The sequence below is a fragment of the Bos indicus x Bos taurus genome, chromosome 26, assembly GCF_003369695.1.
Source record: "Bos indicus x Bos taurus breed Angus x Brahman F1 hybrid chromosome 26, Bos_hybrid_MaternalHap_v2.0, whole genome shotgun sequence".
Lineage (NCBI taxonomy): Eukaryota > Metazoa > Chordata > Mammalia > Artiodactyla > Bovidae > Bos > Bos indicus x Bos taurus.
Genome location: NC_040101.1, coordinates 16,354,816 through 16,367,300, shown reverse-complemented (window position 1 = coordinate 16,367,300; position 12,485 = coordinate 16,354,816). Strand labels below are relative to the sequence as shown.

At 38.0% G+C, this 12,485-nt stretch overlaps 1 protein-coding gene across 7 annotated transcripts in view; it reads left to right on the top strand.

The window, feature by feature from the left end:
* ATRNL1 (attractin like 1) overlaps positions 1–12,485 on the top strand; it is an 805,870-nt gene that overhangs the window by 31,008 nt on the left and 762,377 nt on the right. For all 7 annotated transcript variants that reach the window (XM_027529449.1, XM_027529446.1, XM_027529448.1 and 4 more), the window contains exons 2-3: positions 4,842–4,925; positions 6,025–6,138. In XM_027529449.1, coding sequence (XP_027385250.1) covers positions 4,842–4,925; positions 6,025–6,138 — 198 coding nt within the window. The remainder of the gene's footprint in view (positions 1–4,841; positions 4,926–6,024; positions 6,139–12,485) is intronic.

Genomic DNA, 12,485 nt, shown 5'->3' with positions numbered 1-12,485 from the left:
CTCTCACATCCATACATGACTACTGGAAAACCCATAGCTTTGACTAGACGGACTTTCGTTGGTAAAGTAATGTCTCTGCTTTTTAACATGCAGTCTAGGTTGGTCATAGCTTTTCTTCCAAGGAGCAAGCGCCTTTTAATTTCATGGCTGCTTTCACCATGTGGAATGATTTTGGAGCCCCCCCAAATAAAGTCTCTTACTGTTTCCATTATTTCCCCATCTATTTGCCATGAAGTGATGGGACCAGATGCCATGATCTTAGTTTTCTGAATGTTGAGCTTTAAGCCAGCCTTTTCACTCTCCTCTTTTACTTTCATCAAGAACATGTTTAGTTCTTCTTCATTTTCTGCCATAAGGGAGATGTCATCTGCATATCTGAGGTTATTAATATTTTTCCCAGCAGTCTTGATTCCAGCTTGTGCTTCATCCAGCCCAGCATTTCACATGATGTACTCTGCATATAAGTTAAATAAGCAGGGTGACAATATACAGCCTTGACGTACTCCTTTCCCAATTTGGAACCAGTCTGTTGTTCCATGTCCAGTTCTAACTGTTGCTTCTTTACCTGCATACAGATTTCTCAGGACGCAGGGCAGGTGGTCTGATATTCTTTTCTCTTCAAGAATTTTACAGTTTGTTGTGATCCACATAGTCAAAGACTTTGGCATAGTCAATAAAGCAGAAGTAGATGTTTTTCTGGAACTCTCTTGCTTTTTCTGTGATCCAACAGATGTTAGCAATTTGATTTCTGATTCCTCTGCCTTTTTAAAATCCAGCTTGAACATCTGGAAGTTTACGATTCATGTACTGTTGAAGCCTAGCTTGGAGAATTTTGAGCATTACTTTGGTAGTGTGTGAGATGAGTGCCATTGTGCAGTAGTTTGAGCATTCTTTGGCATTGCCTTTCTTTGGAGTTGGAATGAAAACTGACCTTTTCCAGTCCTGTGGCCACTGCTGAGTTTTCCAGATTTGCTGCCCTGTTGAGTGCAGCACTTTCACAGCATCATCTTTTAGGATTTGAAATAGCTCAACTCGAATTCTATGACCTCCACTAGCTTTGTTCGTAGTGCTGCTTCCTAAGGCCCACTTGACTTCCCATTCCAGGATGTCTGGGTCTAGGTGAGTGATCACACCCTCATGGTTATCTGGGTTTAATGTGTTATTTAATGTGTTAAAAGACCATAATTGATGTATATGATTTTGTTCTTCCATTCCCCATTCCATATTTCTCCTGTCCTTGGCTAGGATTTCATCTTCTCGGAGTTTTGCTTGTTGGAGTGACTCACACTCAATGGGTTGAAGCCTCAATCATCCTGCTGTAGTCTGGATATTTTCGTATGGACCTGTCTTCTAGATTGCTCATCCTATTTCAGCTGTGTTTAATATGTTTAATGTAATGAACATGAACTTGGGCAAGCTCCAGGAGAAGGTGAGGGACAGGAAGGCCTGGCATGCTGCAGTCCATGGGGTCACAAAGAGTTGGACATGACTGGATGACTGAACAGCAACAATAATAGCAACAACATCAACAATGTGTTGTTAAAACTGTCCATCAGATTCTTAATTTTGATTAATATAGTTTTCATAATTAGAATTTCCATTATTTTTCAATCATACTGTTACTTTTTATGGCTTCAATTAGCTGCCAAAATTTTAAATCTTGTCTGTTGTCTTTTTGAACTTAGTAAGTCATGTTTATTGTGTAGGGCACATCTGATAATCTCCACATATTGGGAATTCTTCAGATCTCTTTCTGAAGCTATTCTGTTGGTTGTTATTTTGTTGTCTTCTATCTTCATATATCTGATTATCTTTGATTATGCTGCTGCTGCTGCTAAGTCACTTCAGTTGTGTCCGACTCTGTGCGACCCCATAGACGGCAGCCCACCAGGCTCCCCTGTCCCTGGGATTCTCCAGGCAAGAATGCTGGAGTGGGCTGCCATTTCCTCCTCCAATGCATGAAAGTGAAAAGTGAAAGTGAAGTCGCTCAGTCGTGTCTGACTCCTAGCGACCCATGGACTGCAGCCGACCAGGCCCCTCCATCCATGGGATTTTCCAGGCAAGAGTACTGGAATGGGGTGTCATTGCCTTCTCTGGCTGCTGACCTAACAAGTGACAATTTTATTTATAAAATGGGCCTAACAGTCTACAACTTCACTTAAGAATAAGTAAAAGAACAAACATGAACTTGTCTGGAGACAAGAAATATACACTAGATACATTTAAAACAGGATGTAAATTCTCATGTACCTTTCATCTTTCCTTGGGTACACTTATCTAACTGCTTTTACTGGTGTCCTTGGGTACACTAGCTGTATATATAAGATTTATATGAAAATGGAAAACACCAAACAAGTCAAGTAGTTGCTTTGGGGGCAAAGTTGATGAGATCTTTATGATGAAAATAACCTTACAATATATTTCTGTTAGATTCCCATGAAATGCTTATAGTAGACATCTTATTTGAAAAATTACTGCTGGGAATAAGTTGAGGACTGGGATCATGTTATCTTTTTATACAGAATGTTTTTGTATCTTCTGTTAGGAGACTTGGCCTAATACACTGTGGCCTATAGCCCACCAGGCTCCTCTGTCCACAGGGTTTTCCAGGCAAGAATATTGAAATGCGTTGCCATTTCCTTCTCCAAATAGTAGTTCTAGTCTCACCTTAAGCCGGTGGTAGGTCTCGGAGTTTTCTGCCATCCCGATGACTTGTAGCTGGCTTGCAGTCCATGCAGATTTTGTTTCTGGTTCATCTTCACCCTTCTAGCAAATCATCATGTCCTAGATCAGAGTGCCATGCTGTTTATTCGAGCCCCTACTTTTGTAGGTTATTGCCTCCAACTTTTGTCCCCCTCCCTCCTTGAGGCTGCAAAAAGCACTCTCTGCCTTTTGGCAGTCTCTAATAAATAGATGAAATTCTCCATAGCAAAAGTCACTCTGGATGCCCAGTTCTTAAAGAATTTGCAACTTCTGGATCTTGGCTTAGTAGATCTTAACCATTCTGTTACTTATAAGATTTAAAAATTGTTCTTTTAACTTTTTCAGTTATCTTCAGTGGAAGTTTGTTTGAATTACTTCATCTGGAGCTATTATTGGAAGTGACAAATCAGGACAAGTTATTTAACCTGTCATTAAAAATGTACTTCAGTTTTCTTATCTGTAGTATGGGATTAATAATGTTTACTATCTCGTGGAGTTTTTGAGATTTTTAAGTGAGGTAAAATTGTGTGCTTCGGAGAAGTCAATGGCACCCCGCTCCAGTACTCTTGCCTGGAAAGTCCCATGGACCGAGGAGCCTAGTAGGCTGCATTCCATGGGGTCGCTAGGAGTCGGACACGACTGAGCGACTTCATTTTCACTTTCATGCATTGGAGAAGGAAATGGCAACCCACTCCAGTGTTCTTGCCTGGAGAATCCCAGGGATGGAGGAGCCTGGTGGGCTGCCGTCTATGGGGTCGCACAGAGTCGGACACGACTGAAGTGACTTAGCAGCAGCAGCAGCACTGTGTGCTTACAGTAACACCTGATACGTAGGAAATTTAGTGTTAGATGAATTTGAGAACCCTGGAGTTTTCCAAGCATGAATTAGCCCCCTTTTTTGCCCAAAGTAATTTTCAAGGATTCTGAAAGATTTATAAGTAACATTTATATTAATTGATCTTTATGTCAATGCTGGTTTAGGTAAATGAAGCTTTTTTCCCCCCTAATGTTTTTAATACTCACTTCTATAAGGAGAATTTAATATTGCCTTAAACTAGATAATGACCCTGATATCTTTGTGTACATGTATATATATGTGTGTGTATCTATATGTGAATGTATAAAGACCGATAAGCCCCAGGGTGTGTTTCTGTGTATGTGTGTGTGCGAGCTAAGTCGATTTAGTCATGTCCAACTCTTTGCCACCCTGTGGACTGTGGACGCCAGGCTCCTCTGTCCATGGGATTCTCAAGGCAAGAATACTAGAGTGGGTTGCCATGCCTTCCTCCAGGGGATCTTGCCTACCCAGGAATCAAATCTGTGTCTCTTATATCTCCTGCACTGGCAGGAGGGTTCTTTACCACTAGCGCCATGTGGGAAGCCTGTGTGTATATGTGTGCCTATATAAATGTATAAAGGCTAAATGGAAAGATGTCTTAATTATTTAAAACATTGTCTTTTCTTTATAAAATAAATGGACTGGAGCTAAGAACAACATGAAGTAGAATTGGGTTATTCTTTAAATATTTTAAAAGTCTGAAAATCTGAAGCTTTTCTAATTATCTTTTTCTTTTTTGTGTTTAAAATAGAGGATAATTAAAAACCCCTTGATTTACCCTATTTTTAAAATTGAGTTCTTGGACTAGGTAGAAAGTAGGCAAAAGAAAATGATATAAAAACAGGTAGCTGAATTCAGTGAAGTCTGGTGATATCTACTTTGCAGTCCTGCTGCATGAAAACAAATAGAGCTAACAGTGTAACCTCCCCCCAAAGCGCTAGGTACATATACTATTTCTCTGGTCCATGGATCTGCATCTTTCAAATGCATTTGATCTTTCTTTTGCCTCCATCTAATTTTTGTGCAGAGGAAGTATTACTGAATTCATTTTGCATCAGCATGGAACCCATCTGTATAATGTCAGTCTTTCAGTGTGTTTCTCCAGTTTGTAAAATGCAACAATCATATAAAAACTTAAAGAAATTAAAAAAACAAGTTTTTTTTGAGATTTAGAGAGATAAATGGCAATTTGAAAATTTTCTTAAGTTGTAAACAAGTTCTCCTTTTTGGAAGCTTGGATTAGTGTCTTTAAATGTTTTATGCTATTATAGGTATTCATTTTTGTGATTTTGTTTTCTAGGTTAACAGAACCTTCTGGATATTTAACAGATGGTCCAATTAACTATAAATATAAAACTAAATGTACATGGCTAATTGAAGGCTAGTAAGTATACAATTTGGGTTAAATTAATTTATTCTGCAGTGATAAATGCTTAGCAATATAAAACATTATAAAGGTATAACAGCTTCAAAGTTACATATTCTGTTGCTTATTGTTGGAAAACATTATTCATTATATTTTAAAATGGGATTTATAAATTTTAGATATCGTGTTTACTATAAATTACAGTACCCTTGTGACAGTAGTTTAATTTTTGCATATATTTTATTTTTAAGTTCTGTCACTATGGCATTAAATAAAGTATGCGTTTTTGGCTTATTTTAAATAGCTTGTTTTAGAATTTGAAGACTCCATAGAAAGTATAAAATATTCCATGCTGAATTATGCCATTTGTTCATACTGTTCATCATTTTAGTTCTAAGGGTGTTAAAAAAAGAACATTTTGTAAAACAGTTAATTGTCGTTTTAGAGGCATTTTTCAATAATTAGGGTTGTGACTGAATTTATCTATTTAAACATATAAATGAATCATAGATGAATTGATATTAGTTATTTTTTAACTGTTTTATGATTTTTAAAGAGTCTGGAAAACTGGGTATTTGTTGTTGTTGTTACTTTAAAAGCTTTTTTAAACTTTAGAGTTATTAATTCCCTGTGAACCTATGGTCTCCTTTATTTGTTAACAAATGGCAGTGTATTATACTGAGATGTTTTGATTAAATTTGAAGACCTTATTAGTACCTGTAGTTAAAGGTTGATAGAAATACGAATAGTCTTCAGTGCTGAATTTAAAAATCAACTTTAGTTAAGTACAGTTTGAATATATATTAAGTGTACATGTCAATAAAGTTTCAATGAAGTTTACAGTTTATGTATCTCTACCTTAATTAAGACATAGAACATTTCCTGTCGATTAAATTTTTAGAAAAGGATGATGCATGCCTATGGCTGGTTAATAGATTTTGAAGTTGTATGTCTTTTTACAAATTGCATATGACTGCTTATCAATCTTTTATACTGATGACTTAGGGATTTATAGCTAAGTTTCTGTAAATAGATTTTTAATAAAATATTGTAAGATTTCTTCAGATCATGCTTTACATATTACATATTAATTTTTAAATATTTTAATTTTTTTCAGTCCAAATGCAGTGTTAAGATTAAGATTCAATCATTTTGCTACAGAATGTAGCTGGGATCATATGTATGTTTATGATGGAGATTCAATATATGCACCTTTAATAGCTGTACTTAGGTGAGTAGTTTTGTTTAATTGGTGAACTTATAGTCAGTTGTAGAAAAGTAACTGTATAGTTTATTAATTTTAAATATATACTCATCTGTACTTCAAAAATAAATTTAGCATAGACATTGGTGGTTAAATTTCAAAGCTGGTATAAGGCTGTTGATACTATGTCAACTTAGGTGTATGTATAATAATGTAAACATTGATATAACAAAGATAAATAAGTACTGTCTCAGAAATATAGATTTATTTATAAATATCCTTTATTCTTGCTATACATAGTTCATATTTTTATTTTTTAATGTTTTTAATTAATGTTTGTATAGTATGTATTTTTACCCTTTTACTTTCAACTATATCATTATAAACATTATAAGTTTCTTGTCAACAGTGCATAGTTGGGTCATGTTTTTGTGTTTTTTTTTTTTTTTTAACTTTGTGTAGTTTTCAAAACTGCCTATATGCATAGGTTAATGTGAGTTCTAACTGACAAAGAAATTAATGGATGTGTTTTTTTTTTTAAAGAAAATTAAAATTTATATTTTCTGGCTTTATTGAGATATAATTGACATACTGTGTTAGTTTTAAATTTATAACATGATTATATATATATATATGAGCACACAATTATATAGTGTGTGTGTTCAGTTGCTCCGTCTTGTCTTTTTGTGACCCCATGGACTGTAGCCTGCCAGGCTCCTCTGTCCATGGAATTTTCCAGGCAAGACTACTGGAGTGAGTTGCCATTTCCTTCTCTGGGAATAGACATGTATTTTATAGTTTTTTTAATTTTAGAGAAATTATAAATTTTAAATTCTGTAAAAAAAGATTACATTATATTTTATGTAGTGGTTTAATAGAGGTGTTTGTATTAGTTCTCATAGTTTGGAAATTTTGGTTGCTTCAAAATATATTATTGTTAGTCAGATGGTCAGACTTAATTTAAAAATTTTTAAATCACAGCATTTTCAGGATCAATTTAAAAATCTTTTTTATGTGTGTATGTACATTATTATGAAATGTTTTATGAACAGAAGAAAACATTAGAAAAAATTTTGAGCATATAGTATAGGTTTTGTGTACAATTTAACTAGCATGATTGTTGAGTTATTCATTACACTATTCCTTACTTCTGTTGTTTACACAGTATCTCTTTTTTTAAAAAAAATAATTTTATTGATTGATTCTTTTGTCTGTGCTGGGTCTTCACTGCTGTGAAGCTGCTCTCTGTTTGTGTACATGGGCTTCTCATTGTGGTGCCTTCTCATGTTGCAGAGCGTGGGCTCTTGGGTGTACAGGCTTCAGCAGCTGCAGCTCATGGCTCAGTACTTTTGGTTCCTGGGCTCTCAAGCACAGACTCAGTAGTTGTGGCGCCTGGGCTTTGTTGCCCCAGGGCATGTGGGATCTTCCCGGACCAGGCATCGAACCCAAGTCTCCTGCATTGGCAGGCAGATTCTTTACCACTGAGCCACTAAGGATGCCCTACCCCAGTATCTTTGATATGCTCTGTCATTGTTAAAAATTTATATATGGGTAAAAGCTTACTGTTCCCTTTAACTTTTTATTTTACTTTTCTTTTTACTATTTATGTTGTCATTATCCTGTTTTAACAGGAATGTAAATTATTATTTTTTTGGACAACCAAGGAATTGTATTTTGGAATGACTGTTTTAAAGTGACTCCTTCGGACCTTAGACACACTCTGACATTGCGATTGCTCAAGATACTTATAGAACTTAATTTTTGAGTTGTTTGAAAGTTATATAAAGGGTATTCTTGAGTAACCCTTCATCTAAGAATAGTAGATGGAAAATGGAGCAGAGCTTTGTGAATAATTACATTTCGATAGTTAGATAAGATCCTAGGTTCATACATTTATTTGTTGCAATTTAGATATAACTTTTCATTTCTCTAGCTTGGTCTACATTTGCTGCCCATCATTTAGATGTGTGGCTTTTTATTTGTGTTTCTAGTAGCTGTGATGACTTTCTGTTAATTAACAGTGATTCATTAATGCTCTTACCAACCATTTCTTTGATACTAAAGGAAACTTTTGTTAGATAATTAGCAGGATGGGATTTAGTATGACCGTGAGGGTGGAACCAGTGACTTTTCATTAGCAAGTGTTTCTGTTAGCTATCCTGAGGGAGATAGAAAGTTCATGTTTATTAAATATCCACTTGATCCTCAGCACTGTATCAGGCAGTTTAATTGTCATCACGTCCTCATAAGGACACTGTAGAAGTGCTGTTAACCCCATTTATTGTTGAGAGAATTGAGCCCCAGAAAAATCAAGTCTGACTTCTGATAGATGGTAGAGCCAGGATTAGGACTTAAAGCTTATACTTTTGTACTTTACTTTACTAAGAATGAGTTGTATGAGTATTTATTGTTCAATAAACGTTTGATAACCTACCCAGTTCCAGAGACTACCATAAGCCTGGAGGATGCAGTAAGGAGTAAGGTACAGGTTACTGCAGACACAGCTACCTGAAGCTGGGTCAGACTTCACAGGTTTAAGTGCACAGCCCTCTCCAAAACTGCCCTCACTTCAGACACCAGCTGCAAGTTCAGGGGTGCCCAGGCCACCTGCACTTCTGGACCAGCTGGTTACAAGTTGAGAGGTGCCGTAACCCTCTCAGGTTCAGTCATTAACTAGATAACTCACAGAACTCAGGAAAGCACTGTACTTATGATTATAGTTTTATTCCAAATTATAAAAATCAGGACCAGTCAAATGAGACACATAGGGTGAGATCTGGGGGCATCACAGACAAAGCTTCTGTGTCCTTATGTGTGCTTGGTCATTCAGTTGTGTCTGGCTCTTTGTGACCCCATGGGTTGTAGCCTACCAGGCTTCTCTGTCCATGGGATTCTCCAGGCAAGATCACTGGAATGGGTTGCCATTTCCTCCTCAAGGGGATCTTCCCAACTCAGGGATTGAACCCAGGTCTCCTACATTGCAGACAGATTCTTTACTATCTGAACGACCAGAGAAGCCCAAGAATACTGGAGTTAGGCAGCCTGTACCTTCTTCAGGGAAAGTTTCCGGCCCAGGAATCTTAACTGGAGTCTCCTACCTTGCAGGTGGATTCTTTACCAGCTGAGCCACCAGGGAAGCACTCTGTGTCCCTAGGACAGATGTTATCCTCCCAATGTATCAGTGTGTATTAGGATGCTCTCCTGAGTTTTAGGTGTATAGAGTTAATTGGGAATTGTGTTTCGTATGATTGATTGACTCATTGACCACATGGTCAAACTCAGTCTCCACCCCCATTCTGACTCTGGAAGTCAGGTGAATTTCTTGTGGCTTAGAGCTCCAAGACTTTAATCAGTCACTTGGTTGGTCTTTCTGTTGTGGGCAGCTCCTATCCTGAGTCACCTCTAGCATAAACTGTGAGCCCACAGTAAATAATAGAGACATTGTTGTCAGTTGGGAAATGCCAAGGTTTTGGAGGCTGTATCACCACACAGTTGATGTGCCCTGAGAGTGACATGTAAACAGACTGTTTACATGTAACAAGTGTTGTAATCAGATTCTGAAAAGAGTGCTATAATTTCAGAAGTAGCTAATTTTTCATGGTGTCTTTCATTGTCAGTAGAAGAGTGAAGACAAAGTGTGGGGATTAGATAGGACATCCTAGATGGAGAAAAACACAGTTCAGGTCAGTCCTGTTGCTTAGTCGTTTCCGACTCTTTGTGACCCCATGGACTGCAGCATGGCAGACTTCCCTGTCCATTACCAATTCCTGGAGCTTATTCAAACTCATGTGCATCGAGTTGCTGATGCCATCCAACCATCTCATCCTGTGTGGTCCCCTTCTCTACCTGCCTTTAATCTTTTCCAGCATCAAGGTCTTTTCAAATGAGTCAGTTCTTTGCATCAGGTGGCCAAAGTATTGCAGTTTCAGCTTCAGCATCAGTCCTTCCAGTGAACACTCAGGACTGATTTCCTTTAGGATGGACTGGTTGGATTTCCTTGCAGTCCAAGGGACTCTCAAGAGTCTTCTCCAACACCACAGTTCAAAAGCATCAATTCTTCTGCACTCAGCTCTCTTGATAGTCCAATTCTCACATCCATACGTGGCTACTGAAAAAACCATAGCTTTGACTAGATGGACCTTTGTTGGCAAAGTAATGTCTCTGCTTTTTAATATGCTATCTAGGTTTGTCATAGCTTTTCTTCCAAGGAGCAAGTGTCTTTTAACTTCATAGCTGCAGTCACCATCTGCAGTGATTTTGGAGCCCCCCAAAATAGTCTCTCACTGTTTCCATTGTTTCCCCATCTGTTTGTCATGAAGTGATGCGACCAGATGCCACAATCTTAGTTTTTGAATGTTGAGTTTTAAGCCAACTTTTTCACTCTTCTCTTTCACTTTCATCAAGAGGCTCCTAAGTTGTTCTTCGCTTTCTGCCATAAGGGTGGTGTCATTTGCGTATCTGAGGTTATTGATATTTCTCCTGGCAACCTTGATTCCAGCTTGTGCTTCATCCAGCCCAGCATTTCGCATGATGTACTCTGCATATAAGTTAAATAAGCAGGGTGACAATAATCAGCATTGACATACTGGTTTCTTGATTTGGGACCAGTCTGTTGTTCCATGTCCAGTTCTAGCTGTTGCTTCTTGACCTGCATACAGATTTCTCAGAAGGCAGGTCAGGTGGTCTGGTATTCCCATCTTTTTAAGAATTTTCCACAATTTGTTGTGATTCACACAGTCAAAGGCTTTGGCCTAATCAATAAAGCAAAAGTAGGTGTTTTTCTGGAACTCTTGCTTTTTCGTTGACCCAACGGATGTTGGCAACTTGATCTCTGGTTCCTCTGCGTTTTTTAAATCCAGCTTGAACCTATGGAAGTTTACGGTTCACATACTGTTGAAGCCTGGCTTGGAGGATTTTGAGCGTTACTTTGCTAGCGTGTGAGATGAATGCAACTGTGCGGTAGTTTGAACATTCTTTGGCATTGCTTTTCTTTGGGATTGGAATGAAAACTGACCTTTTCCAGTCCTATGGCCACTGCTGAGTTTTCCAAATTTGCTGGCCTACTGAGTGCAGCACTTTCACAGCATCATCTTTTAGGATTTGAAATAGCTCAACTGGAATTCCACCTCCACTAGCTTTGTTCATAGTGGCATATACACCCTAAAGAACATTATATTTTGGGACAGTAGTAAGTAGTGATGAGTAGCTTGATCATAGGAAATATGAAGGGATAGGTGGGAGCCCGAGTACTCTATAAATGGTAATCAATAGCATCTCCTGCATGCTCATGTGCCAGGTAGCATTTATATATACATCAAGTCCTTTATATATACATCAAGTCATTGACTCCTCACAGTAACCTTTCAGGTAGGTATTATTGCTATTTTGTAAATGGAGAATTGAGGCACAGAGAGATTCTGTGAGTGGCTCAGAGTTGCTTAACTTGTAAGCAGTGGAATCAGAATATAAGCCTGGTTTTATTGTCCCTTGATCACTGTAACTGAAGAAGGCAATGGCACCCCACTCCAGTACTCTTGCCTGGAGAATCCCATGGATGAAGGAGCCTGGTAGGCTGCAGTCCATGGGTCGCTAAGAATCAGGCACAACTAAGCGACTTCACTTTCACTTTTCACTTTCGTGCATTGGAGAAGGCAACCCACTCCAGTATTCTTGCCTGGAGAATCCCAGGGACAGAGCAGCCTAGTGGGCTGCCGTCCATGGGGTCGCACAGAGTCAGACACGACTGAAGCGACTTAGAAGCAGCAGCAGCAGCAGATCACTGTAACATTGCTTTCTTCTTACCACACTAAGGAAATTGACTTTATTCTGTAGGCAAGATAGAACTATATATAATTCTCCATTTTATAATATGGAGATGGATTGGAATGGAGATGTGTTATTTTTTTTATTGTGTGCTGGACGATCATGTGCCTGACACCTTGATTGTAAAATCATTAGTAATAATAATTTGAGGCCTAGGAATTTGTTATATTCCCGGAGAATGCCGGGGACACTAGAAATTCACAGCCAGCTGGATTCTAAATCAGGTGTTGAGGTGATTCACAGCCACGCTGTCGTTTCTGAAGGTCCTGTCTTTTATGGGTTCACTTTTACTCCTAGTCTTTGGGGTCTCAGGTCAGAGGGGGTTCTGTGTTCTACTCTGTGGTTTCCTAGCTCTGTGAAACAGTCCAGTTTCTTAGCCCTTTGAACCTGACCTCTAACTTTGAAATTAGTGAATGCCTGTATGGAGAAATGGTGAGGCCAGTTCCTTTTCTAGTTGACTTCAGTGAGAAGGTTGGTTGGTCCAAATAGGTATGTTATATGGGAAGTGGGAATCTTCTTTCATTTATTGTTTTTAAAACACAAACAAACAG